The sequence below is a fragment of the Cercospora kikuchii genome (assembly GCF_019650295.1).
Source record: "Cercospora kikuchii DNA, contig_00004, whole genome shotgun sequence".
Taxonomy (NCBI): Eukaryota; Fungi; Ascomycota; class Dothideomycetes; order Mycosphaerellales; family Mycosphaerellaceae; genus Cercospora; species Cercospora kikuchii.
Window position 1 is genome coordinate 2136620 of NW_025408585.1, and position 27329 is coordinate 2163948.

A 27329-nucleotide genomic window follows, 5' to 3' on the forward strand; every position below is an offset into this window, starting at 1 on the left:
CTCACCGACTGTGTCAATTTCTCGACCTCTCTTTTGTTCAACCTCACGTTTCCTTGCGTTACGCTCGCAACACACCCATTTCCCCACAGCCCATACTTCACAGTCTTTCTCTATTGCTACTCTTAAACGACTTGTATCCAGCTTGCTCGGAAGTGGAGATGTGATGCTTCAGTAGACGTCTTGTTGGTCGTCTCAGCCGTAGTCACGTGATGCCAAGGATACCAATTTCCACCATTCCTCGATCAAGGGCACAATCTTTCTTTTGTCTTCATTAATCACGGCACTTATCCAATCACTGTCGATTGGGCTGTATTATTATCACGCAAATGCAAGTTCACGTGAGTTCGTGCTTGCAACGTGCACGGAGATGGCAAGACAACTCAAGGACGCCCCACTGGTCCAGGCGACCGCGGCGAAATGATGACAAGAGAGTAACATGATCAACTACTTGGAGACACTTTGGACACACAAGGATTTGCGATAATTTTGCTACCGACTGCTCGCTCTGAAGCTGGCTACAGACAGGCTTCGTGAAGCCGAGAAGACCAGAAATCACCAAAATCCCAAGTCGAAGATAATCTGCGCAAAATTTCAGCTTGTGCATGTGCACTTGAGTTTGCTCAGGATAGGATTGACATACCTTGTTGATGGCTCCAGCCCGCAATGAGGTTGTCAGAAGGTGCTGCGAAGCGCGAGAAGCTTTCAAGCGAGCCTCAAACCTGCGAACACTCCGGATGGCAAGCAGCTTCCATACGACAGAAGCTGCTGCTTGCTTGGCCTCTATCAGGCCTACTCAGAGGCGCTGTCTTTTTGAAACAGCAGAGAGTGTCGCGCACGCCAGAAACCTGATGATCATGTCAGTGAGGGGTGCATGAATGGACAAGGACGAAGGCTTACCACTGTCGCGGTTCCGGTCCTGCTGAGAGATTGTTCTGAAGCCCGCTCAAAGGCGCTCGAGGATCACGCAAGGCGAGAGAGGCGACATCCGGGCTCGTCGGTCACCTGCCGTACCTGTCAGGGATGGCTAGGGCGTAAAAGCGCAAGACGACTTACCACTCTCGCCGGTCAGAACCGCTGCGAGATTGTTGTGAAGCCCGCTCAAAGGCTGGAAACCCCCGGAGAAGGCGACGTTCGCGGCGCGACTGTTCCCTGAAGCAAGGTCAGTGAATGTTTGATGGGAATGCAGAGGACTGCTTACCTCTCCGGCGTTTGGTCACCGCTGCGAGGTTGTTGTAAGGCCCGCTCAAAGGCTCAAGTGGCGATTGGCTGAGAATAGCTGTTACAGGCCAGCGCCACTTCCAATGCGCGAAGTGAGTTGGTTGGTGAGAAGTGGCGCTGACATGCAACAGATGTCTCAGGTGTCGAGATGTTGCAGTGCCGTGGGATTCCAGGTGCCTCGCTCGAAAGCGTGCGCCCCATGCCCTGTTGATTCTGGCAGAAATCAGCGCTTCTTCTTGCGAGTCGCGGAGGTGGTTGCACTTACCGAGCTGTGAACTATTCACTGGCCGCGAGGTTGTTGTGAGCCCGCTCAAAGGCTTTAAGGTGTTTGCTGGCTCTCCAATTCTGTCGCCGGATGTCAGCATAGTCAAGACAGCACGCGGCAAGCGGACACTCACCGAATTCAGAAACCTTCACTAGCCATGAGATTGTTCTCCTGCCCGCTCAAAGGCACGAGTCCAGGTCCAGATCCGAGCACGCCGGGCACCAGGCACCAGGCACCAGGCACCAGAAACCGGAAGTCCGGAGGCCAGATCCAGAAGTCCGGACCTCCAATCGCCAGATCCAGAGACCAGAGTCCAGAAGTCCAGCTCCAGAAATCCAGTCGCCAGAAGTCCAGTTTGCAGAAGTCCAGATGCCACTTGTCAAAACCAGAACGCCCAAACCCAAACGCCAAACGCCAAAGGATCAAATCTATGTACTTTCACCCGCAGATGCCCGCCCTAACAGATGACTTGCGACCGTGTAAACACGGAGTTTTTACAGCAAGGGAGAGCTAGGCTTGGACCATATTTTTCGCGTACTCCTTTGAAATGCGACCGACAAACGGCACTCGACTTACGCTGCCGCAAGGACTTACGCTGCGAGTGCGAACCCGGGGCGACTTGATCTTTGCGAGTTCTGGTGTCCCTAAGAAGGAGTTAGCAGGTGGCGCTGGGAAGGTGAAGGGATGATGTGCGGGTGGGTGTTGGGGGAAGGAGGGAGAGGGAAGGGGAGGGAGGGGAAGGGTGGGTGGAAGGTGATGAAAAGGAAGAGAAAGAAATGAGGGAGAGAGCACTGTCTTATGCTTGCCAGCAGGTGGGTCACGCTAACGACGGCGACGACATTTGTCCAACTGCTGCGCGTCAACGGCTATCTGAAGAGCGCGTATGCTGGTTGCAGGACTGGAAACGGTTGTGAGGACGCTGCGCGCCTCGGACTATGTTCAAGAACTTCAGATCTTCAGATCGCCTTTGCTCCACAACAACGAGACACTCCGACATGCGAACAACGGGAGGTTCGTCTGCAAGTCACGCTGATCACGCTCGATGTGAATTCGAATGGCATCGAGGCATTTCATGATATGGTGTGTTGTCGGCGTCCTCACATTGCTGATGTTTTGTGGCTGGCGTTTGGTGGACCCCTAAAGCATCCAAACAACATCCCCTGCAGAGCGTCAAAGCTTCGTGATGGCAAAAGGCACGAGAAGAAAAGACAAGGTCACGCGCCAGACGCTGGGCGAGTACCGTGGCTGCCTTTGCGCATTGGGCATGTCGAAGATGGGAGAAGCCACGTAGGGACGCTTTGCGGCCTCTCGAAGAAATCAAAAGTGCTCTCACGCTGCCGGGTACATCGCGCATCACGCCACGTAACATTGGCCACAACGGCTGGTCTGGAGATTTGGCATGGACAGCAGTCGGGTTGCAAAAGTGCGTCTTCATGCTCGAGCGACCGTGAAGTCAGAAGCCAGGCACGATTGTCTCGTGCTTGATAGGAGATAGGTGCCCGACCAGATGTGACTGCCAAACACAGCTGCTGCGATCATCTGGTGGCCTCACCTCGAGTCGCGAGCCGAGCATAGACTCGATACATAGCTGGTGGTACCACGCGGCTATCACAAGGCTGATCTAAAGCGTTTGTGGTTGCTGATGATCCGGCGCAGCGACATGGGAGAATGTGCCCTGCACTATATTTGCGGCCACGACACCGACTCTCCTGTATCTGATTCGCGGCGCGACGCGTTTCACAGGTTCAGGGCAATACATTACGGCGACCATTCTCGTAAACTACTGGCTATACTCATCCGAGTTGATTATGTCGCGTATTGTTACCAGTTCCATTGAGCTGACTAGTTGCCAGTTTGCTATCGAACTCGTTCTCCGCACCATACCTTGCCTCATGAAGGAGCTACTCCTTTCGCGCGAACTTCTCATACCGCCTTGCAGTCTTCGCAATCACTCCTATCCCTGCGTTTTTCCTCATCAAGCGCCGACTTCAAAGCCTCGAGCGCGTGTCTCATCTCCGCCAAGGCTGCATCGACCTTTTCATCCTCCCCAACCGGATTCCAGCGACGCAAAATGCGCCAAAGTGTATGGGCCTCCACGTAGTATTCCCAGGCTTCAGTCCAGTCCCCAAGCGTATTGCCAAGTAGAGCAAATGTTTTAATACGGTGGTGGCGAGGGCAGTAGCTGTCGGCAAGAATGGTCTTCGCTTTGGTGATGCATTCCTCGAGCTTATCGTCATCGTACAAATCGACTGCTGCGTTGTACTCCTCCGTAAATGCCCTGTCGACGATGGAACTCATGCTCGTGTTGTGGAATGAGGCGGCATGGGTCGGAAGTCTGTGTCGAGGCAAGGATGTGCTGGAAGGCAGGCAGAAATCGTTTCTGATTTCCGTAGCGCGGGTGGCGGTGTCAATATCGATGTCGATGGTGAGTCCCGCACAAGAAGCACGCTCTGATGAGAGACAGTTGTGACAAGGAGCAGGATCAGGTTCGAAGCAGCGAGGAGCAAGATCACTTTCGAAGCAGAGTGACACTGCTCGAAGTCGCGTTTGTCTCAACCGTTGCGGAGAGTGGGTCAAGTAAAGACGCGGCGATGTGCAGACGGAAGGAACTGACAGCCATCAATACTTCGGCGTTCTGTTCTGCCACGCAGATGAAACGTAGATCAAAGCACTACTTTCTCCTTTTTGAGCCGCTCGTCGTTCACTCTATGCCCACAAGCTGGCTCCATAACGAGTCCGAACTGAGACAGCTTACCATCATGGTAACAACTTGGGGCAGACAACAAGGCGGCGAGGATGACACGACTGGCAGAGGTTCCGAAACGCGTCAGCGAGCCTCGCGTCCATCACAGCGTACCAGAGAGTCAACGTGCCGGCTCGCATAAGGCTCTGTGAACTTCCTACGCTATCACCTACCAAGCAGTTGCGTGGTCCAGAAGAGGAACCTGGAGTAGAGAAAGACCGAACTGCCAAACAGAGGGGCAAGCGCCTCCTCAGGAGCGAGCAAAGAATAGCAGCAAGAAAGCCGAATCGAGCGAAGTCCCTACTATTGCTTCGCATACTTTCGACAGTGCCAACGACCTTCAGAAGTACGATATCGACCTCGAACACACACGTGAAAATTTTGAGCAATTTTGTACATGGGTCAAGGACAATTGCTTGAAAGAGAAGAAGACTTATGCTTACACATCAAGTTTCGCACAAGCTCGGCATGTCCTCGACATGGGACCATGGAAGCCAGATCACCGTCTGTATAAGCTGGTCGAATTTGATGTGCAGCTCATTTCTCACACTCAGCCTGACGCTATCATCACGCGATGATGGTGCATACTCGCTCGTCACACCATACAAAGAAGCCCAGAGGATGTTCAGAAAGCGTGCACCTTTCTCTAGAGCGGCGAAGGCTTCTGAGCAGCGCAGACTGACTATGGCCGGGAGCCTGCAGTAACGAGCTGACCGGACCTCGACATCTATCAGTGCGAAGAAAGCGAAGATTCTCTGCTCCTGATGTGACGGAACCGAAGCGAGAGTGTTGCTGGGAGCTGTCTGAGATACATGATGGGACTCCTGCCAGCCACTTCGAGTAAATAGAATGCACACCTTTCCCTGAGTCACAAGGACTTATTTGCCTACGAGACTGGCTACAGCGATAATGCACCATGGGCTTTGAACCAGAGCCATAGTTACGGGCCGGGTGCTTTCTCCGTAAAGAGAGGCAGGTCTCTACTCTCTCGTCCAGCTATGCAACGGAAGAGCACCGTTAGAGCTTGAGCGAGCGATGACCAAAAAGTACATCTTCATCTGAGATGATAGAGCCTGCAGAGCTTACGAGACTAGCTACGGCAAAGCAGAGACCTCAGCGCTTGGTCCAGGGACATAGCTGCAGGTGACACGTTCCTTCACACTCCTTCCTAGACAAGCCAAAACTATCCTTCCTCAGATCAGAGCCACTTCACGATAATGTGTAGCATACATGCGCATATTACCAATCTGACAGTCCTGCTTAAGTCTTCTCTCCAAAAGCCCGGGATCAGCATAGAAGAATGGCTCGAGGCCCCAACCAAAAGTCATGACACCGTTCGCAATAATATCACCACCACCGCCTTTGCCTGTACTCAAGTCGACGCAAATCTCCGTTGCATTGTACTCGAGGACATAGTCGCTGAGGGAGCTAGCAATCAGCTCAATAGTTGCAGGTGACTTGTTGAAGTGATCATAAGCCTCGCTGCTGAGAGAAAGCCAGTAGAAATTGCCAACGATTCCGCTGACGTTGAATTGGGCGTTGCCTTGCTGTGCAGAGCGCGTGGCGTCCAGGCCCTTGTCCACAGGCGATGCTTCCTGGTATGCAGCCAGGAAGTCCTGTGTGAGATTCTTGGCAACGGCATGGAGGCATGGTTTGGTCTTGTCTGCGCTGCCTTTGCTGGACCAGCTGCAAGTCGTTTCAGAGATGAAATTGTCGTGCGAAAGCACGCTGAGCACGACGCTGTCCTCTTCTCCGGTGGCAAGCGGGATGGCTGCCACAAGGCCCATTGCGATGGCAAGGGCGGCAAGTCTCATTTTGTTGTCGTCTCGGGCTGTGAGTTGTGTGTGAGTGGATGTGTGTGCTTGAGCCGTTGGAGGGTGGCTCCGGAGGATATTTATCATGGTGATCGCCTTCGTCGCCTTCTCAAGAGGACTTGCACGAGACTGGTAGCCTTACCATTATGCTACACAGATTCTGGATCATGTGTGTACGAGATGGTGTTGCAACAGCTCGTCTATGCCGTACACCTGTCACCAGCCCCTCGGGCAACACTGTGACGGGTACCTTGAAGGCGATCGCTGGGATGTCTCAGCCAAATAGCTCCAGAACATCATGTGTACGTCTACAAGCTTGTCAGTTAAGTATCGAATTAGTGATGCGGGCGTCTCATGACATACCACATTCAGTGTCCACAAGATCCCAAGTGTAAGGTACACTCGATGTTTGAGCTTTCGTGGCCATATTCCGACTTGGTATGTTTTCGAATCCCCGCCGAACCACGTCGTCGGTGTGCTACCTGCCTTCTCGCTCGTGCTTGCTTCGGCCACTGTGTCGATGCTATCATTAGCGAGAAGACCCATTTCGACTTCGTCAAGTGGTCTGCTTGTGGTTGCTGGTACACTCTCCGTTGTTGGCTCGTCCTTGATGAACCAGTTGGTGATGACACCTGTAGCATCTCCTACAATGCTACACGCGACCAGGTAGAGCGGTGTAAGCAATACGATATCCCGCCACCTGTCTCCCAAGAATGTTTCGTTTCCATGAAAGAACCCAGTTCGTAGCACTGCTTCTTGATCGTTCGCGAGCCACAGATGATCTTGCAGGACGTACATTTCCAGTGAGTATCTTCCAAGCCAGGCGAACGCAGCAGAATGCCAGTTACGCAGTATTGGATGCGCGTTGCGCAAGACAGTGAAGCTTACAATCGGCAATGCCGTGAGGTAGGGCTGCAGTTTTGTCCAATGCTTCCCATTTGGAACGTGTTTCGCAGTCCAATACCAGAAAAGAACCTGAGCTAGGGCGGCAGTCGCGACAGAGAATGGCTTGAGTACTGGCCAAGCTTTCCGGAAAGCGTTGTTAAATCTGCCCTGATGCTCGTGGTTTTCCACTGTAGACCGAACGTAGATGTAGAGCATACCAGTGACCATTCCAACGAACACAACATACTTGTCTTGCTCGACGCGATGTCCAAAGAACTCATCAGAGTCGAACCTCATCTTGCATGTAAGTTGAAAAAAGCGTACCACAGTTCTGGGAAGATCTTTGGTACTCAGGAACGTATTGAGGAGTACGGCCGCTGTTGTGATCTTCGCCAGGAGAAAGAGGGCATACTCATTGTAACGGCGTCCGATTGCAAGTGTGGCGTACACGACCAGAAAGTTGAAAGTCGACAAAGGCAAGTAGTAGTACAAGATCCAGCTGGTCCGCATCACATAGGTCAATGCAACGGGTAGGAGGTTCGTACGAATCATGACGTTGCAGAATCTCTTCAGCGAATAGTCCTTCTTCTGCAAGAAGTACACTGTATGTCCGAAGCCAGTGAGAAAGAGGTAGGATGCCACAGTAAGGCGGATGACCTCCCAGAAGTGGAGAAATTTCCAACCTTTGTTGTAGTGGTAGATGATAATCAAAGCTTGCATCCAACCTTTCCACTCATCAGTTTGGTCGCGTGGCAGGAAAGGCTGGCTTTGGGGTGCCTCGCCAGGCTTGGATTTGATCGCACTTCTGCGAACAGTCGCGAAACCAATCAAGAATGTGACGATGATCATCAAGAACAGAGTGGGTTTGACCAGCCCCAGACGTGTTGCGTGCTCAAAGATGTGCGTCCGATCTGCAATCCACGAAGAAGCCAGCACAGCGGTGAATGCACAGAATGCTCGTAAAGCCGGCCGCGCTGAGTCGGACAAGAGTTGCAGCTTGAAGTCAATGAGGGTCGCCAGGGGTAGTATGGCAAGTCCAAGCAGAAGGAGAGCGATCTGTATCCAGTTGGGCCCTCTCCAGGCTCCACAGCAGATGGCGTGGTTGTTGGCATCCTTCTTGCTACCCACTTTCGCATTGCACCGAAGGTTCAGTAGCAAATCCACACGTTTCTGAATAACTTTATCCGCTACGCGCGGCTCATTCGCCTTGTACAGATCTTGACGGCCACTGACCATGTCGCGAAAGCTCCAGAGCATATTGACGTGTTCCAGTGCCTCCAGCTTGGTATTGAGCTCGCGAAAGGGCTCGTTCTTCATAGTCCCATTATTGTACGGTTCCTCAGCTGGAGTGAAGAGGACAAGGTCCCCAGGTCCCTGTTCGTGCGTGAAAACACCCCTTGCGGGGGAAGTCTGGTAAGTCGAGGCCAGTGCATCGACTATGCCCACATATCGCTCAGCCATTCCTCGTTCCGCATGTGCGTTGCCCGCGCCGATGACTGCCAGCAACGGCGGCCTTCTCTCCTGCTCATGTTCGGAAGCAAAGCTGTCGATGAGACTTGTTCTGTTCAAGTATGGGTCGTAAAAATACTGCACCGTGATATTGTCTTTGGAGATCGACAGATCTTGTTCACGGTCGTTCGGGACCTCGATGTCATGCTTCAGGCGCCTGCCAAGCTGGAAATATAGCCGTTGCACATGGAGGTCGCCAATGAGCGTGAATCGGCGCGTCTCGTCGCCCACACATTGTCTGATATGTTTGCTCTCATACTGGATCGTGGTGCAACCAGGAATCAGCCAATCTTTCCCGTTGTACCACTGTCCCTCTGAGACTAATGCTTGACATTTGTTCGAGTCGGTATCTATGAGATAGTCAGTAGACAATATGGCTAATTCTATTGGCACGGGTACTTGCCGAACACGAAATGATTAAAGAATACGAGGGAGACAAGTGAAATCAAGAAGAAGCCAAGGAAAGGGCGAGGAGACGCAGTCCAGCTGCGCCAGATGGATTTGGCATTATTTTCGATTGTCATTTGACCATTAGGAAGGCGAAATGCGAGAAGTTCAATGGCAGACACGAATCAAGATGAGGAAAGAGGTAGTAGCCTGAACAGAGGAATGCAATACCACGCGACGTCGCGACACATGTCGCAGCAAAAGTGCCATTCGGCCCCTGGCTGGGCGCCCAGGTAGTAGAAGGCGTGAATGGCTGTCGGTGGCTGTAACTAGTATACAGATGCGCCCACTGCATTCCACCCTGTTGGCACGCGCAGGGGAGTCCGTAGCCTGTACGAGCACTCCACTGGGGTCGGCGGCCAAGAGAAGCTGACGAACACATGGGGCTGGCGGCGGAGATCGGACTGCTAGTTGATGAGGGCGACAGTCGCGCGAACGTCATCTGATGTGTGGACGAGTGTAGTTTCGCGTTGGCAGCCCCGTTCCAAGTGGCTAGTTACAGGAGCCGCCATCGTGGCTTGCCCAGATCCCGAGATTGCCCGTTGCTTGGCGATCTTAACCCCAGTGGCCGATTCCGCTTCTGGCTTTGCCGTCTCATGCATGTGCCGCGCCTCGCTCATTATTCCACTTCTATCCAGTCATCATCAACACGCGACACCATGTCTATAAAGCTGACACCGAGACCACGAGAATCTGTCTCTTTCAAACGCCGTCGAAGCAATTGAGAGATGTATGCAGGACAGATGCGAAAAACCGTACAGATCCAAGGAGAGGGCGGAAAAAAAAAGAGACCGCTGAACCATCGAGCCTCGACAATCTGCCGTCTATGATTCGGGAGTAGCAATCTACAGTATTCATCTCCTTTGCCTGGCGTCCTAAACGAAAGAGTACTTCGCAACAATCGTATCGTACTGCTTCTGGGTGATCGGAGTCACCTGGCCATGCTTGATTGTGTTTGGGAAACCCTCCAGCGACTCTACCTGCCAAGCAGCCATATCGTTCAACGTCCTCGCGGTCGCTGGTACATACGATTGGAAAGTGTTCTGATCGATCCATAAATGGTAGAGTCCGGGGTCGACATTATCGCGGAAAATAAGAGGACCCTCGTTATTCTCGTATTGAGAGGCAAAGGTGATTCTTTCTGAGTCGGGCGCACCTCCTACACGAGTGAAAGTACCGAGAATACCATTCTCAGAGCGCTCTTGGTAGATCTGTATCAAGGTTAGTGGGGAGCAGTTGGTGCTGTGCATCTTTGAAACTTACAAGGTAATCTACTTCACTCTTGATCCATCGGTACCAGACGTCTGGTCCTTCTTCCGTGGCATGCCAGAAAGTGGCGTCGATGACTGGATATCCTGGGAAGAAGTACTCCTTGGCCTCGGAGAATGTCACGAAGTCCTGGGTGGTGGAGTACATCAGTCTATTCGGAGGCTGTGGACCAGTCCTGTTCACATCGGCAGGATCCCAGAATCTTGAAGCGTATACCATCACATATGCGCCCACGAGCGGATCCCAGTCTGCTTCTGGAGCCCACTAAAAAGGGTGAGCATTCATCGCAAGTCTGACACTTTTATTTTTCAGATACTTACGACATTACCAGCGCTTACATCCACAATGGGCTCTGTCAATCGCGCTTCACTCCACGTAGCAAGATCCTCGCTCTCCCAGACCACGATCGATCGACTACCGAACCTTGTGGCCTCATTGAAATCCTCTTTAAAGTCATTGACTTTCAAGTCGGTAGCGATCAGCCACCACTTGCTGCCATCCTGGCTCGGAATGAGATGTGAGTCGCGCACGCCAGTTGTTCCAACGTTGGAGCGCAGTATCGAGCCGTTCCCAGCAGGCCCATTCAATTGTTGCCATGAATGTGCGTCGTTGCCATTCGAGAGCCAGCCATAGATGGCCTCGTCCTGCAGCGGGAAGAATGTGCCAAAGTAGCCGACATATTCCTCTTGTGCCGGTTCGCCGTACTGCTGTTGGGCAATGGGCGTTGCCGAAACTGCACCGAGCAGACCGGCTGCGGCGAAAAGTGATGTTGAACGCATGGCTGAAGTCAATGAAGTACCAAATAGAGTGCGCACTGCTGAAGAGTAAGCGCAACTTTGTTTTATACAGATTTGTCTTCGAGGCCTGAGAGATCCCAAGCCGCAGATCCCAGCAACAAGGCGGACAAATCTCTATTTTCCGTTCTGCAGTTCTCCCGCAATGCATGTCATCGGTCGCATGGAGCCCCAAGATCCCCATGAAACAGTGGCGATGAGCACGTATGTGGAGTTCGGTATAGGTTGCCAAGGGCCGACTGAACATTCAGGCACAACGCGGAGTGGTGATCACATCCACATGCCGACGCCAAGACATGTTTCGAGAGACACGATTGGAGCGAAAACTATAGACTTGCAGACTGCTTTCCAGCTGATCCTGGTTAGCAGAAGAAGCGGCTATAGTTTGACAAAGTTCTCGGATTTGATGATGCAGTATGCATGCAATGCGTCAATGGCTTCCTTCACCATGTGTTCATGTATGCTGTTGCTACTGATCGTCTGGGTAGTAGAAGAAGGCAAGCGCAATAATCATGTACCAGCCAATACACCTGAATTGGCGAATGTCAGCCGTGGCGGGTACGTATAGGGGGTGTTTTGGTACTCACATTACGCCTTCAAGATAATTGCCTGAACCACCTCTGATCAGGAAGTTGACGACTAGTACGCTCACGAAGAAGACGACGGTCTCGAACAACTGGAAGTGTAAATTGAACGATTTGCCCATACCCCAAGAGATGAGAACGAGAAGTCTGGGTTACAGTGAGTTACGGTACCTTTTGGGACTCGAATGGGGGTAGCTTACGGCGTGACGAAAAGCGCGATTTGCATTCCACTGCCCATGGTGACGAGCATCGCGAGATTTGTCTTGTTCTTGTAGGACACAATGACTGCTGTAACATGCTCAGCAGCATTGCTCACAATGGGCAGCAAGACTATGCCGATGAACGTGGTTGTCATGCCAGTCTCTTCTACAACACTTTCGATGCTGTTTACCAGAAATTCGGCGCAGAAGCCTACGCATACGATTGAACCGATCATGCAGGTGAGGGCTCCAGTAGGTCCCAAGATTTCTCCGCCTTGATGGCTCTCCTTCTGCGCAGCACCGTGCGGGTCGCCCTCGAAATCACTGTCGTCGCTGTCGTCATTGCCAGCATCCTCTCGGAAGAGGTCCTTGTGCGAGAACAGCTGGAAGTAGAGGTAGAAGAAATATAGCACGATCAGAATCATGGCCGCTCCCCTCGAAACTGCCAGAATGTCGATTGTATTGCCGTCGGCGGATCTTTGCATTGTCCAGTATAGTATCGCGGGTACGATAAGCACAGCCGCAGCCAGAGTCTGTAGCGCCGACATGATAGATGCCACAGTGGAATCATACTTGGACTCGGAGCGGCGAATACCGCCTGCGATGAAGCAGCATCCCAGGACCTGGGGCATGTCAGTGGCATGAATGATCAAGTATGTCGAGAACACAAACAAGCAGAATATTGACAAGCACGCTGCCCAGGATGCTAGCCTGTACCAAACGAAACTGGCCCTTCTGCAAGGCAATGACGCTGACAATCAGCTCAACGGCATTGCCAAATGTTGCATTGAGTAGACCTCCAATATGAGCACCTACAGCTTCCGATAGCTCTTCGGTGGCGAATGAGAGAAGTGCGGCAAGTGGCACAATAGCGAGGAAGTTGAGGCAGAAGATGGCGCCAGGAGGCAGGTCAAGTGCGCCTGCGATGATGCCCACTGGCACAAAGACGAGCAGTATGTTGATGTAGCTGCTCTTGAGAACGGCCCAGGTTGTCTTGAACACACTTCGTGGCGCTAGTCTGCTCAAGAAGCTGCCAGATTTGTTCTTGTGCTGGGTATCTTGATCCTGGGAATGGCTCGTCACTCCATATTCGCCAGAGTCAGGTACATGGTACAACAGACTGTGCCTCTCGCCATTGCCTATGTGACGCGTATCCGATTTCCGTCTGACGAGTACGTTGAAGCGATGTCGTATCTGTGAGGCCGCTGTGTGGACGTAAGCTCAATCAAACTTCTCTGAGCATTGCGGCAACAGATCCGAACTTACACATGTTTTCCAATTCTCAAGCTCTACAATCTGTCAGTGGTATCCGGACCGCATCTTCATAGATAATACTATAAAATGAAGTGGTTGGGCGTTGATAGAGAGATGCTTGGCGATGACCGCGTCGCGCGTAGGCGAACCATCGCCTCGTGAGCTGCGCCGCGTCATGGTCCTTTGATGCTTGAAGCAAAAGCAATTCCCATCAGAGTATCGTCTTCACGGCGGACTTCACCTGCATTGGACAGGCGGACAATCCAGTCGAATTGCCGGGTATTTGGCAGACTGTAGGAGGTAGACCAGACCAGCCAATGGCACAGTGCTGCCGTGCCACCGCAGCATGACGGTGCTTGGAGTTTGTCTGCGCAGCTTTCGAAGGCACTGAACGATTGAAACATAATTCAAGAGGGAGAGGGAGATTGCACTGTTGGCAGTCGACGACGATGCTCTTGCCCCAGCAATTCGATCCGAACCGCTTCCGGCATCTGGGGTGCTGACGGTGATGCCAATCAACCACATACATGTACGCAAGTTGATGACCTGCACCTCCCTTGCGCGAGGACAACAATGACGTCCAGCGCCCGCCTGCCCCATTGGCTCAGCTTGGAACCATTGTGGCACTGGATGGTACAGGTAGGCAACATCTCTCTGCTGATTCTCTCTCATGGCTCTACGAACTATACGAATCGCCCCCTCACTGGCAGCTCGACATGCATTCTCCCGCACAAGCAGAGCAAATGCCTACAAAGATGACCAGGATACAGACAGTCTGGAAAGAACGAGCCACGAGTACAGCCTGACTGGATCAGATGAAGCTGCCGCCGAAAATGTCGAAACCTCGTTTGGCAGCAAACACAACACGCCAGAAGAGGCCCTGGACAATGCGGAAAGCGAGAGCAAGCGAGTGCGTCCCGACAGATGGCACCGGCTGTCGCACAGCTGATGACTTTCACAGATCGGCCAATCTACCAACCCGCTGAACGTCTCGCCAGCCAATGTCGAAGTCAGCAAGGCCGCGGCGCATAGACCCGAGCACGAGATCATCGAGCAAGGACTGTCGAGGGATCCAAGTAAAGGCGGCAAGCCGGTGAAAGGAGGCCGTGGAAGGTTATACGCGGGAGAGGGCGAGTTGAGCAGTACAGATAAAGGCCCTAGTTCTGCACAGACCGGGAGAGAAGAGAAGAAAGACAGTAAATGACACCGAAGATGAAAGGCATCCCTGAATCCGTTTGCAGATGCTATCATGCATTTATGCCATATGTGGGGATCTGAGCGGACAGCGAAAGTCTATGCAGCAGAACAGCATGGGTACATATATAGCTTGGAACAGTGCAATAGGTCACCATCCGCCTCGGCCTACCGCTGCGAAACAGAAGGGAAACCGGAAGCAATACTGTGTGTGCGCTCTGCGCGAGGCACACGAGTGCTTGCTCGCTCCTTGTGTATCTACGCTGTGCAGCGGATCTGAAAAGCAAGGCAAATGCATCAGCAAATATCGCAACGAGGGATCAACAAGAGTAGGATGCTCCAAAACTTTTGGTTTGCTGTCCACCACTAGACTGTTCCACATGCACGGGTGGCCTCAGCTGCCGCAGGACAAGGTCCTGCAGCTGGAGCACGACGCCAGCAAGAACTGGATAGCGAAGTGGCCGTTGGTAAGTTTAATGAAACTGGCATTAACGAGCTCAGGATCACGCCGCACCTGCTCCAGTGTGTTCAGCAGTCAAGTTCAAGAACTGTCTGACACTGCCCTCAAAAACGCCCGATATTTGGACAAAGCAACCATCGAAAAGGCGTCGTCAAGGCGGATAGACGAACGATCCTGGCTGCTAATGCTGTGAGCAGGACTGCCAGACCGGCAGAATGCGCGTGCCTGCTACGAATTGTCGTAAGGCGGCTCTGATCCAAGCAGAGACAATAGCGACTTATCTGAAACGAATGCGCTCGGCTTGACCTCGAGAGAACCGATCTTTCCAGCAGAGTGTGCTTGCACAGCGGACTTCGCCATTACGAGATGTGTTAACCATGCGATTGATGTCTCTAGTGCATCCTACAGTACAAGGTTAGCATGAACGAGATATGTTGCCTGATAACCGACTCCATTTCGTCCAGACAAATACAGACCTGGAGGTGAGGTGATTGCAGTTCACCCAGCAATAGTGTTATCGGGCTGTCGGTCCGACGTCGGGTGGGGATGCGTTCGAGGTCCATGGTCCACTACGCTCGGAAGGCGTGATCGAGCTGCAGTTCGCGCAATACTTTTGTCAGCAATGCTACTAATGTATAATGCACCTGCAGAAAGCACAATGGCATCTCTCAGACTCGTGACGCAACAAATTGCAAGCCAACAAAACTTTCCATCATGCCGGTCGAGTTCATAAGCTTGGCATTTCCTAATGCTTCCACCGAACTCGAGCCTATTCCTGGAGCTGGAGTTGATCCAGATTTCTTGAAGAAGTATGCTCGCAACCTGGATGACTATGGCTTCAGTTACACTCTGCAGCCCTACGACTCTGGGTCATTTGACCCTTTCACGACTGGAGCGACGATCGCCGCTGTGACGAATCAGCTCAAGGTCATCATTGCGCTTAGGCCAAACACTGTTTACCCAACAGTGGCCGCGAAAGCACTTGCCACATTGGATCAACTCAGCAATGGCCGAGCAGTGGTACACTTCATCGCCGGTGGAAGTGACGTGGAGCAGGCTAGGGAGGGCGATTTCTTGCCCAAGGAGGAGCGATACGCCAGGCTGGAAGAGTACATCAAGATTCTGAAACGTGCCTGGGCCTCTCCAGAACCTTTTGACTGGGAGGGCACATACTACCAGTTCGAGCAATTTAGCAACCGAGTTCGCCCAGTGAACGGCAGCAGTATCCCCATCTCGGTTGGAGGCTCCTCAGACGAAGCATATCGTGTTGGAGGGTCGCTGGCAGACATCTTCGGACTATGGGGAGAGCCACTGAAAGAGACGAAACAGCAGATCGACCGCATATACGCCGAGGCGGAGAAGGCGGGGCGAAAGGACAGGCCACGAATCTGGGTCACTTTCAGACCCATTGTCGCCGAGACAGATGACCTCGCGTGGCAGAAGGCGTATCGCACTCTGGACCTCTTGAAGACAAATCGGGCAGCTGGCCAAGGGAAGGTGCCGCCTGGAGCGCCAGCACCACAAAATGTCGGATCGCAGCGATTGCTGGAGATCGCTCAGAAGGGAGAGGTGCAAGATCGTGCACTGTGGTATCCGACCGTCACTGCAACGAACGCTCGTGGAGCTTCGACCGCACTTGTGGGATCATACCAGACCGTGGCTGATTCGATTTTGGATTATGTTGACTTGGGCTGTGATTTGATCTCGATCCGTGGATATGACAACTTGAACGATGCCATTGATTATGGCCGACATGTCCTGCCGAGGGTCAGAGGGGAATTGAAGAAGAGAGGTGCTGTGAACGGCGCGAAGGCGGCCAGGAATGGTGTCTCGAATGAGGTCGTTGATGGGTAGAGCACGATCTGTATTCCAATCTCTTGTAACTCCCTGTATTAGCACTTGTTCCCCTGACGGTCCATTCCACGCACGATCGCGTGTTTCTTGCTCGTGTGGTGCCCTCGTTTAGACAAGTGGTCACTCTCGGTATTGTCGGTGGAATAGTGGAAATGCTCTTGGCTCGAGGCTTGGTGAAGCTTGTCCGCCGAGATCAAGAACAACATCACCCTTCCACGTTATACTTCTTCCTGTTCATCCTCCTTCTGTTATCATTGCCTTCTCTTTTTGTGCGTTTTGACGCGCCTGGCGCGGAATCGCAAGTTCTGTCGCCCGCAAACCGACCGCGTCAAGAGGTGGGGCAATTCGACCGCTTTCGTCGCATGGAAACGAGTTTCAAGATGCTGTACCAGAGCGACTTCGAGCGCGTCTCGCAGATCGAGTGCGAGATTGCTGGCGCAGCTAAGCGCTGAGCTCAGTGCGAATATGTAGGCGCTGAAACGGCATCAACGTCCTGCTGCTGCTCAGTCATCACGCTGCCCAAATTGCGCTAGTCTCACTGCTCCGATGGGTCTCTGGGAAAATTCTGATGAATGGCCTTTGCGCTGCTCTTTCTCGGACGTGCTGACGATGATATCAGATGACGGCCTGAGAATAATGCAATGCACAAGACTGGGTTGGGTTGTCCTTGCAGTTGGCTGGCGTCGCCTGTCATGTCCGGAAGCAACAGGCACGCGTTTCCGGCATGCCGGCATCTTAGGTTCTGACGATCCTGCAGCATTTTGTTTCCGGCCTGCCACGCGATAGCGCTGACGAAGCAGATTGTAGACCTCACCTGCTTGCTCTATCGCATCTCCCATCATCACTAGACTTCAGAGTATACCGGATGCCATCGGGCCTAGCACAGCATCATGAAACGCATCACTAAGAAGTATCTTGCCTATGCGCAGGCTATCGTGTTCGCGTCTCTGCTCACCGCCGTCCTCCTGCTGAATCTCTGGCCGGCTGGAGGCGATAAGCAATATGACTGGGCTCAGATCCGCTACCGGTCAAAGGCCAGCAGCGTACCCGAGGCTCGGGGTATTTGTCCGGGCCTCGAAGGTAGCAGCAAGCCTGCCTTAGTGGTGGCTCGAATTGAATCAGAGGATACCAAGTGGCTGGACCAACTGGCATCGTATTACCACCTCTGCATATACACGGCCGACGCCCCATTGGATCGGACCTCCAGAAGCCTTCAGATCCCTGCAAATCGCGGTCATGAGGCCATGGCCTACTTGACGTTCATGATTGACAACTATGAAACCATTCCCGAAGCTGGCGCAGTATTCGTTCACGGATCCAGATTTGCATGGCATAATGACTCGCCGGACTACGACAACGAGTCCTTGCTCAGGGCCTTGAATCTGAGCTCAGCTCTTCACCATGATGGATATGCGAACTTACGCTGCGACTGGAGCGCCGGTACCTGCAGTCCGCTGCAAGCACAACCACAAGGCAGTCTCGAGACCCTTCTTTCGTCGAAATTGCAGCCGTGGAGCAGACGCGCCGTATCCGATGCAGCGCTGCCCAAAGCCCTTCAACTGCTTTTCGATGGCAGCACAGGCAACGACAAATCTCAGGCGCTTCTCCGGCGAAGCGATGCTGTTCGTGCACAATGTTGTGCTCAGTTCGCAGTCTCACGCGAGGCCATCTGGCGACATTCTCGGGACGAGTATAGGGCTCTTCGACAGTGGCTTTTGGATGAAGGCGTGGCTCCTTCTGATGATCGTATAGCTGGGCGTATTTTGTCGTACGTTTGGCATATCCTATTCTTGGCTTCTCCGGACAGCCACACAAGCCTCCAAGCTCTCAATGCTCAGGCTTGTCCATCAGCCCAGGCCTGCTACTGTCGTCTGTACGGGAAATGTGACTTGCAGAATTGCGATTCGCCCAGAAGATGCAGAGGCCAGTATGTTCTTCCACGGGACTATAGGCTCCCGGCCGACTGGGAAGAGCTTCACAGTGGGCTCCGCTAGCATCATATGCATATTGAAGCGATCGTCTGGAACAGTAGCAACACTAGCTCTCCATAGCCGAGTGCGTATGAGCAATTTGTAGCTCGACTGCTCAACTGGGACATGCGCCAAGACATCTGCAGTGACGATCTTGCAGATCTCTCGACTCGTGGTCACCCCACTGAGTTTTATTGGTGCGGCCAGCAGTACCACGGGGCCATAAATGACAACCGCCTGCAACGTCGTGGGCTTGACGAACGACATGCAAGCATAAGCGACACGTTGAGTTCTTATATTCACGGAGGTCGCAGATGACGACCGTGGTAGCAGCAAACTTAGGAGTTTCTTGGCACGCCGTACTTAAGAGCACTTCACGGAGCCCATCATGAATGTTGATTTCTCCAGGGACGACAGATAGTAGTCACAATGAAGCTCTCCGGCCTTCTCGCCTTGGCTACTGCAATCCGTACTGCCTTGGCAGTGTCAGCTGGCACGTTTAATGTCCTGGCATTTAACGTGGCTGGACTGCCCGAATTTCTCGCCGATAATGGAATTCCTGGAGGCAAGGAGGCGGCTGCCAAGCAGATTGGACAGAAATTCGCTGCTGGAGCGTACGATGTTATCCACGTGCAGGAAGATTTCGCATACCATGACGAAATCTATGATAACGACAATCACAAATTCCGAACGAAGACGACCGGAAATGTGCCATTCGGCAGTGGACTCAATACTCTCGCAAACTTCGGGTGGAGCGACTTACGAAGAATTAAGTGGGATCGCTGCTTCATCAATGAAGCCGATTGCTTGACGCCAAAAGGTGTCACTTACATGCGCATGAACGTGGCCGAAGGCGTCACAATCGATTTTTACAATCTTCACGCGGAAGCAGGCAACGAGGAACAGGATTTCGAAGCCAGGAGATCCAACATCGAACAGTTGAGCAACCACATCACTTCCGTCTCAGCGGGTCAAGCAGTCATTGTCTTTGGCGACACGAACACTCTATACTCGAGGGCCCAAGACAATATTCGCATTTTGGGCACGCAGAATGGCCTCAGAGACGCCTGGGTCGACCTTATCCAGGGTGGAACGATACCAGGCAATGCACCAGAGTGTACAGATCCCACTACCAACCAGACATGCGAAGCTATCGACAAAGTCTTGTATCGCTCTGGCGCGAATGTTGTTTTGTCAGCCACGAACCATGCCTATATTACCGACAGGTTCTTGCAACCGAACGGAGATCGGCTGTCGGATCACAATGCAGTTCTAGTGGATTTTGCTTGGTCGGCATAGTTCATCTGCGTGGGCTACACTCTAAAGCCGCACATCTATTTCATTCACAAACGACCTATGTCATAATGCCTACATCTATTTCTCGCTACATAGCTCGAGACTATTGCATCCTGCCTCATCGTGCCAGTTGCCGGAGATATTTTCGCCGTGCAACAATACTGCGATCAGGGCCTGCTCAGGTCTCTCGTGTCCAGCTGCACTCACTGGACATGATCAAAGGTCCTCGCCATATGATATCGCCCATACTGACATGGTGTCCGCCGAGCCAATGTGCCAAAGTAAGCCGCCGCCGGATATCTGGCTCGCTTTTGGGACAACAGCTGTGACTACCTTGTAAGGATATGCTCATTGCTGCGGATCCGGATCACAACCTCCGCCGTGCGTAGATGGAGCTTGGGTTAGCGAGCATTGAGTGCCTTCTGAACGACTGAGAGCGGTTCTCCACTGGAACGCACTTCGAACACACAATCGTGGTCATCGCTAGCATCTTGCGGTCTTTCGGCGTGACAGTGGTCTGCGTGGCTTTCGAGGCCCCGCTCCTCGAGCCGTAGTAGTCGTAGCCTGCCAGAATAGCAGCATGGCCACAAACTCCCGAAGTTGTAGTCCTTCTCAACGAGACTTGACATTCATTGCTTCGAGGTCTTTCTTTCGCAGCGTACCTTGTCGGGCGTGGTGCATTTCCGGTCGCTCCGATTACAACAGCGATTTCGACAGCCTGTGATCCTCGAGGACCCTCCTCGTGTGGTCATCCTGACAATGAGATCACCAATTCCGGTCATAAGTCCTTCTCATCGTAAAAGTCGTTCACTGTACACCAGTCAGTCGCGAACAACAAATCAATCAGCGAACATCGTCACTTACAAAAGAAGCCAGCTTCATTCCTGTCCACCCAGAGATACTCATCTCGAAGTCCCCATACTATCATCCGTGTCCGTCCTCATATTCATGTGCGGTCGCTTAGGTGGTGCATAATCCTGCCACCCATACTCCAGCATCATATCCCTCACATTTCTTTCTCTCACATCCGTCATATACCCTCTTTGCGAATTGTCCCGCACTTGTTCCGCCGAGTTCAGAGCCTTCGCATTTCTGGCTCTCATGTATGAATGCGTGAGAGCTACTCCAATCATGACTGCTGCGCCTGCGCAAGCCAGTACGATTGCGATGACGGCAAATGGGCTCATAGCCATCTTGGAGGTGGCGCCGTGGCAAAGGTTTATTCTGCTGTAGTACAAAAGAAGAGACTAACAGACGTGAGGTTGGTGGCAGAAAACCAAAGGCAAGGGAGAGCAGCAACAGCACGTGTGAGATACAGTAGAGGTACTAGTACCTTGCATCGGTATCGCTATGTATGGTCCGAATGGCTGACTGCCATCATCGGGATCAGGAACATTCTACACAGCCTCCCTCTCGGATGCATGCCAAACTGCATGGCATCCCCGAATGCTGCGTAGTCTGCGTAAGAAGTTTCCTGGGCGAATCGGGCTCCCTAAGACTTGTCGTTCCTGAGTGTCGTCAATTATAGGACGGGCTACGACCGGCTGCTGACAAGCGCTGAGAAAATGTGGAGCGTCAAGGCTGCGCACTGCGCAATGCTGGGTCTTGGCATCACTAGGCGGGCCTCGGAAAGCAGTTCGTTCCGTGTTCGGGTTGTCTCGTTTATTTGTGCACTTTGAGATTTGGGCTGACGACGTCGATGTTGATGGTGTCGAAATGTACCGGTCGCGTCCAACTGGCTCGGAGCTACGAGTTCACCAATCACCATTTTGAATTGGTGTTGATGAGGTTGAAGTCGTACTGGCCGTGCGATCACATGGATTATCTTGTCGACCGGATTCGACACTCGGAGTTCATGCTGCTACGTATGAATAAAACGGTCAAATGCAGCCAGGAGATGCAACTGCGTAATTCTAAAAACGCCCAGAGCTTGTTTCACTGGGCTCGAACGATGTCTTGGAAGCAGACGTGGAGACGCGATTCAGTGATGCGAACACCACGCTCGTGCTTTGAGGCGATGAGATCGGAGTCTTCGGCGCCTAAGGGCCTTGTATTGTAACAGGCTATTACTAGGGTGAGTCGTCACACAGCGCTATCGCTACCTCCCTATACGTGAGCTTGGCGTGAAAACCGCTATAGCGAAGCAAATGGCCGCACAGATGATGCTTTGTACTGCAGTAGGCGTCAGCAGGGACCCATACACGTTGCGGAAGAAACGCTAACTTACTGTTGACTTGATGCAGCCCATAAACATACGCAGGCACAATGAGCTTCCGAATCTGCTCACTCGCATTCTGGACATAAGTGATGTCCGAGAGCGCTCTTTGCATGATCTCCGATCCATTAGGTACTCCCTCCAACGCCGCCCTCAGACCTGTTCTAAGACCACCTTGATAGACAGCAGCTCCAGCACTGGCACCTGCAACAGCGCCCAGGTTGAAGAAGAGGTAGAGCCCAGAAGCCGTTATAGCAAGGTCGTCCTCAGAAACACCAGCTGCCAGTGCCACGAAGATCGAGCTTGATGATGCACCTGATGCAAACCCGCCTGGGAAGATGTACAATGCCTCGGCGGTGGAAGTATGACCATTCCACAAGAAAAGGCACAAAGACATGCATAACACCCCGAAAAGCGGTGAGATGACAGTCATTGGCTTGTAAAGTCCAGTGTACTTGATGAAGTATCCAGCAATCAGGCCTCCGATCGTGTTTCCTGCAAAGGCGGGAATCAAGTACGCACCAGCCTGCGCAGTATTGGCCTTGTTGGTGACTTGGAAGTATAGCGGCACGATCGTCATGAGCGAGAACTGCAATAGGACTTGCAAGAATGCTATGCTGTAGTTGCTCAAGACTGCCCACTTCCGCAGGAGCTGGAGTGGGAAGATGGGCTCGGCTACGATGCTGGCCGAGATGGTGAAAATCATCAGTGCGACCACGAAGCCCACCGCTGAACCGATTATCGGAGCCGACTTCCATGGGAATCGCGAGCCTCCTGTTTCCAGCATGAAGCACACTGCAAAGATGGCAGCACAGAGGGACAACGCTCCAACGAAATCGATCCGTTTCAATTTCTGCCATTGCGTGTGACCTGAACTCTGTCGTTTCGGAAGATCGAGTCGACAATGGACAAGAAGCATCGACAGCAGCATTGGTGGTACTTGAACCAAGAAAGCCCAACGCCATCCGAGGCTGTAAGTCAACGCGCCGCCAATGACTCCACCGCAGCTACGTCCACTTGTCTGGAGGATGTTGACGTAGCTGCGTATCGTAGCCACCTCATGAAGTGGCACCATATCTGTAATGATAATCGAGACCAGAGATGTGATTCCGGCAGATCCAGCTCCCTGTACGACTCGTCCTCCGATGACCTGGGTCATGGTTTGACCTAACCCGGTGATAGTAGTGCCCAGCGCGAAGAGGATATATGCGGCTTGCAAGCAGTGTTTGCGCCCATAGATGTCCGAAAGCTTGCCATAGAGAGGCTGAGCAACACACTGCGCGAGGACGAATGCAGACAGCAGCCATGATCCCGAATCGAGGTCACCAAAGCTAGATGCGACTGTCCCGTACGTCGCAAGCACCAGACTGGCATCCACCTGAGCCACGAAAACACCAAGCAGTAGCACGGAAATGGTAGCATAGACACTGCTAGAGGCTTTCCCACGATCATGACGCTTCTTGGCCCATTCGATATCCTTGTCGTCTGCCGGTAAATCTCCAGCATCACTTCTTCTCTGTCTAGCGATTAGCTCGAGCACGACATAAGTTGGCGTGTATGCTCTCACGCTTATAGTCCGGTATAGCACTGATGGCTCGGCGCCAGTAGGCAGTAGAGGTGCGAACTCGTCGACCAATGAGTCAACTGACTCATCATCAGCACTGCTTGCACTGACAGGTCGTCGTCCCTCAACTTCTTCCGTGGTGGTCATGACCGAGTTCTACACTTCAAGTGCAGAGTTTCGTAAATCCTCAGACAGAAGCGATCAAGTGTTGTTCTTGTACTTAGTCACAGCAGGGTAAATAGCAAGAGTCTGATTAGCGGTGTCGCGGGCCGCCACGATAGGCTTTCGAGCTCTGGATCATGTAGCAGGTGCGGCCGATGACGGAGATCGAGCTCTTCCTGTAGAATCCTTGCACGGTATACACAGCTTGGGCAAAGCGTTGTTCTGCGAACGCAGTTAGTCGCAGGGTACTAGGATAAATTGGTTCGAGGCTGTGCCAAGACTCGTGCCAGCGTGGAGCTGGATGGCGCGATCGATGTTTGGAAAAAGTTCTGTATGCTACATGCAGAATGTATACCGAGAGGTGAAGCTTTAAACCCTGCGTTCTTCTCACTTTGTGGTATGCGTTGGGACTGTATGCGGGTCTGTAGATTTTTCTTCACGACTGCGCTTCGGGTCGTCGCTCAACTGCCAATTTGTTCCAGGATGCGATTGTGTGGTGCCGTTGTTCCGTTCATGTCGCATATGCATTCGCGAGTAGAATGATTCTGCAAGTTGTCCGGCTCATCGCGTTCTCAAACGCGCAAGTACGAATGGGCAGAAAAGTTTGCTGCATAGTTATTCTCCTCCCAAACATTGACAGCTTGTGGCCCTTCTTCACTAAGAATCTGTCCCAACGCGCACGAAGAGAAGCTAACCTTGGGTTGGTCGATGTAGAAGGAATCGAACCGCGTTTCCAGTGCATCCTGCAGTGTATGCACACTGCCGTCAGGGTGCAGAGACTCCCACGGCCTCTGACAGCTTCGTGCTTTGCAGGACTTGAGTACGAGCAACAGAGCGTCCAAACGTGCTGTTACATCCACCAAAGATCGGCCAAGCAAGACATAGTCTGAAGACAGCGGAGATCCTTGATTGCCAAGGAGGTTGTGAATCTGGCTAGGATCGCGGCCTGTATCATACAACTCCTTCTCGCCAGTGCACCAGACTGTATACAGCAAGCTGTACTCATCGGAAATAAGACGAAGAGCCTTGTAGGTATTGTTGCGTGCAGAGATAGGCGGTCGCCCAGGCGAAAAAGGCTCGTTGCCGATCTTGCCGTACTTGCCCTCTGGGAGAGCTTTACCCCAGTATTCAACGTTCACATGCTCACCGAAAGATCCTGCAGACAGCTCGTCTTGCGACAGCGGTATCGGAATTCCATCTAGGTCCGGCCGATCTACACCTGCGATCTTCATGATCGTGGGGGTGAAGTCAGTGTGCGAGCTTACAACACCTGCGGTCTTGCCCGCGGCTATGCCCGGGCCTCGCACGATAAGCGGGATGTGGATATCAGTCTCGAAGGCACATTCCTTTCCTGGCGGCAGTCGATGCTGAGAGATGTGGTATCCATTGTCGGTAGTGAAGAAGAAGTATGTGTTTTCGAGCAAGCCGTACCCAGCGACCCTTTCGACAAGCTGCTCGACCATCTCATCTACAGCCTGCAATGCTCGCAACCTGGCTCGCTGGTATTCGTCGTGGTAATCGATAACTGTCTGGTTGAGCTGCGGCAACTCTTTTACCCAGCTCACTCCAGAAGGTACATCCGGGTTGAAGTTGGGTGTGCGTGGAATAGTAAAGTTCTTGAAAAGATGTGCGTGTCGTGGCGCGTACTCGGGTATTGACATCACACCGGGCACGTTCGGATCTTGGTTGCTGTGTGGTGCAACAGGAGCTGCCACAATGAAGAAGGGCTGTTCGTGCGAAATAGCTTCATCAAGCCAGCCGTAAGTCTTCTCCGCAACAACATCAGGAGAATATTGCCCTTCATAGCTGACGGGCTCCCCATAGTTGCGACTCATGGTGGCATTCCAGTAAGTATATGTGTAAGGATCCAGAAGGAAGTCCGATCCGTTGAAGCCTTTCACGAAAGGATCATTGTAATTCTCTACGCTGTGAGAGTTGAATAATTTCCCTGACAGGCGTTGTTAGACCAAATCTCCGTTCGTGGCGAATTCTCGCACCAGTGTAGTATGTATTATAACCTTGCGCTTGTAGCCAGACCGGCAGCCAGTCGTCGTTGAAACCTCTTTCCACGAACTTGGGATAGCCGCCGTACGGTGGAGAGCTGGAGTAGTCAGTGACATGTAGCTCACTCGGAGGGAAGATGGTTCGTACACATCCGTGACATTGGTATTGTGTGCTGTAAGACCAGTCCAAAGGTTCACTCTGCTGGGGCAACAGATCGAAACCGTGCAATAGTGATTGTCAAACTTTGTGCCATGGTCGGTGATATGTTTCTGGAGCAAGGGCATGTAGTCCAGAGAACCCCAATTATCCTGGTCATCTGTGAGGACCACGACGATATTCGGTCGTGATTTCGCATCGCACACAGCAGCGAACGCGTACAAGCCCAGGAGGGTCTTTCTGGGATACATCGTTGCTGTCACCTCGCCTCTCCGAACTCGCTTTGCCGCACAGAATGGGTTCCATCGCGGCGAGAGGTCGTCCGACGTGCCGTATATATGGCCAGCGATCGGCTCAATCGCGGACGCGCATAGCACGCCATCTTGTCTGGACAGTGCCGATGCACATTTCCGTGGAGTATCGCGTCAGTCTTTGCTGTACGTGTTGGTGATCGATGGCAGTGCTTTGGTTGATGTTGTTGTTGTGGTCGTGGGGAGAATTAAAGCACAGCGGAAAGTGCAGCTTGGCATTTTGGCATTGACGAGCACGTGCCTCGGCCCGGTGGCCATCTTACTTTGCTACTTCAACCTCCGCAGCAGTCTTGTCCTTTCGGCCCCAATGGCAAGAAAGGTGGTCGATTCAGAATCAACAATGCACCTCTCACATCGAAGTGCTGGATGCAGCGATGGCAGCGCCGAATTTTGCAGACCCCGGGACAGCACGGTACGGGTCGTCGGCGGATGAACACTTGCTTCACCACACCGGATGCTTTCGAAGACTGCGAAACGAGGAGCCAGGGCGACATTGAAGTTTTCCAGCTCCAGGTGCTCTTCAGGACCTGATGCTGACCAGGGCAGAAGCACTGCCTCTTCATGGCAAGTGTTGGCACGCGACACAGCGCAGCAGCACGCCCTCGACGCGCGACAGTCAGGCCGCTGAGCCGAATGTTGGACCGAGTTCAGTGTCGCCACGTGGAATGCCGGTCAAATCGTGCATCGGGCATACATTAATAACGCGCTGCCAAGCCACCGAATCGTGCAACGATGGTGATGCCAATTTATGGTATCGTGATAGGAGAATGGGGAAACCTGGATTGATGCCCGCGAGACTGCGCACCGGCGATTTCACGATAAGAATCTCGTGTGAGAGTTGACAAGATTCGAAAGACTCTCTCTCATCGCCACAGGTAGTGCAACGGCCAAGAGATCTGCATCGGCATTATTGCGACTGCAGTGTGTCACCGGTTGATCCGACCCCAATCCTACACTGTCCAGCGTCGGAGTCTTGTGGCCTCGACAACTCCCAGCGTGAGGACCGAAAATGCGAAAAGCGAATCCTACAGAAACCAAGCAATCCGAAGCTTAAACCCAAGCTGCGAACCACGGCTTGGACGCAAACTTTCCAACCTCGTATCCACAACGTGCAAAGGTGGGTAACACTCTCGAATGCATTATCACATAGTGTCCTGGCTT

General features: G+C 52.6%; 12 protein-coding genes across 12 annotated transcripts; 4 read left to right on the forward strand and 8 right to left on the reverse strand.

Moving 5' to 3' along the window:
* Positions 1 to 3406: 3406 nt before the first annotated feature.
* CKM354_000708000 (uncharacterized protein) lies at positions 3407 to 3781 on the reverse strand (the record flags this gene model as incomplete). Its single annotated transcript, XM_044802419.1, has 1 exon — positions 3407 to 3781. The coding sequence occupies one exon, from the start codon at positions 3779 to 3781 to the stop codon at positions 3407 to 3409; it is 375 nt and encodes a 124-aa protein (XP_044658354.1).
* A 1638-nt stretch (positions 3782 to 5419) lies between these two features.
* CKM354_000708100 (uncharacterized protein) lies at positions 5420 to 6040 on the reverse strand (the record flags this gene model as incomplete). Its single annotated transcript, XM_044802420.1, has 1 exon — positions 5420 to 6040. One exon carries the CDS (start codon positions 6038 to 6040, stop codon positions 5420 to 5422), a length of 621 nt encoding a protein of 206 aa, XP_044658355.1.
* A 296-nt stretch (positions 6041 to 6336) lies between these two features.
* On the reverse strand, positions 6337 to 8958 carry CKM354_000708200 (uncharacterized protein; the record flags this gene model as incomplete). Its single annotated transcript, XM_044802421.1, has 3 exons — positions 6337 to 6348; positions 6404 to 8784; positions 8838 to 8958. 3 exons carry the CDS (start codon positions 8956 to 8958, stop codon positions 6337 to 6339), a joined length of 2514 nt encoding a protein of 837 aa, XP_044658356.1.
* Positions 8959 to 9756: 798 nt separating this feature from the next.
* CKM354_000708300 (uncharacterized protein) lies at positions 9757 to 10929 on the reverse strand (the record flags this gene model as incomplete). The annotated part of the gene is made up of 3 exons (XM_044802422.1): positions 9757 to 10092; positions 10145 to 10414; positions 10471 to 10929. The coding sequence occupies 3 exons, from the start codon at positions 10927 to 10929 to the stop codon at positions 9757 to 9759; spliced, it is 1065 nt and encodes a 354-aa protein (XP_044658357.1).
* Positions 10930 to 11413: 484 nt separating this feature from the next.
* On the reverse strand, positions 11414 to 13159 carry CKM354_000708400 (uncharacterized protein; the record flags this gene model as incomplete). Its single annotated transcript, XM_044802423.1, has 6 exons — positions 11414 to 11474; positions 11532 to 11675; positions 11729 to 12351; positions 12401 to 12922; positions 12995 to 13024; positions 13064 to 13159. 6 exons carry the CDS (start codon positions 13157 to 13159, stop codon positions 11414 to 11416), a joined length of 1476 nt encoding a protein of 491 aa, XP_044658358.1.
* Positions 13160 to 13652: 493 nt separating this feature from the next.
* On the forward strand, positions 13653 to 14186 carry CKM354_000708500 (uncharacterized protein; the record flags this gene model as incomplete). The annotated part of the gene is made up of 2 exons (XM_044802424.1): positions 13653 to 13892; positions 13944 to 14186. The coding sequence occupies 2 exons, from the start codon at positions 13653 to 13655 to the stop codon at positions 14184 to 14186; spliced, it is 483 nt and encodes a 160-aa protein (XP_044658359.1).
* A 1164-nt stretch (positions 14187 to 15350) lies between these two features.
* CKM354_000708600 (uncharacterized protein) lies at positions 15351 to 16490 on the forward strand (the record flags this gene model as incomplete). The annotated part of the gene is made up of 1 exon (XM_044802425.1): positions 15351 to 16490. One exon carries the CDS (start codon positions 15351 to 15353, stop codon positions 16488 to 16490), a length of 1140 nt encoding a protein of 379 aa, XP_044658360.1.
* Positions 16491 to 17380: 890 nt separating this feature from the next.
* CKM354_000708700 (uncharacterized protein) lies at positions 17381 to 18484 on the forward strand (the record flags this gene model as incomplete). The annotated part of the gene is made up of 1 exon (XM_044802426.1): positions 17381 to 18484. The coding sequence occupies one exon, from the start codon at positions 17381 to 17383 to the stop codon at positions 18482 to 18484; it is 1104 nt and encodes a 367-aa protein (XP_044658361.1).
* A 405-nt stretch (positions 18485 to 18889) lies between these two features.
* Positions 18890 to 19759, forward strand: CKM354_000708800 (uncharacterized protein; the record flags this gene model as incomplete). The annotated part of the gene is made up of 1 exon (XM_044802427.1): positions 18890 to 19759. One exon carries the CDS (start codon positions 18890 to 18892, stop codon positions 19757 to 19759), a length of 870 nt encoding a protein of 289 aa, XP_044658362.1.
* A 775-nt stretch (positions 19760 to 20534) lies between these two features.
* Positions 20535 to 20949, reverse strand: CKM354_000708900 (uncharacterized protein; the record flags this gene model as incomplete). The annotated part of the gene is made up of 2 exons (XM_044802428.1): positions 20535 to 20566; positions 20679 to 20949. 2 exons carry the CDS (start codon positions 20947 to 20949, stop codon positions 20535 to 20537), a joined length of 303 nt encoding a protein of 100 aa, XP_044658363.1.
* A 905-nt stretch (positions 20950 to 21854) lies between these two features.
* On the reverse strand, positions 21855 to 23682 carry CKM354_000709000 (uncharacterized protein; the record flags this gene model as incomplete). The annotated part of the gene is made up of 3 exons (XM_044802429.1): positions 21855 to 21928; positions 21984 to 23487; positions 23539 to 23682. The coding sequence occupies 3 exons, from the start codon at positions 23680 to 23682 to the stop codon at positions 21855 to 21857; spliced, it is 1722 nt and encodes a 573-aa protein (XP_044658364.1).
* A 587-nt stretch (positions 23683 to 24269) lies between these two features.
* On the reverse strand, positions 24270 to 26108 carry CKM354_000709100 (uncharacterized protein; the record flags this gene model as incomplete). The annotated part of the gene is made up of 3 exons (XM_044802430.1): positions 24270 to 25645; positions 25695 to 25798; positions 25849 to 26108. 3 exons carry the CDS (start codon positions 26106 to 26108, stop codon positions 24270 to 24272), a joined length of 1740 nt encoding a protein of 579 aa, XP_044658365.1.
* Between the last annotated feature and the right edge of the window lie 1221 nt (positions 26109 to 27329).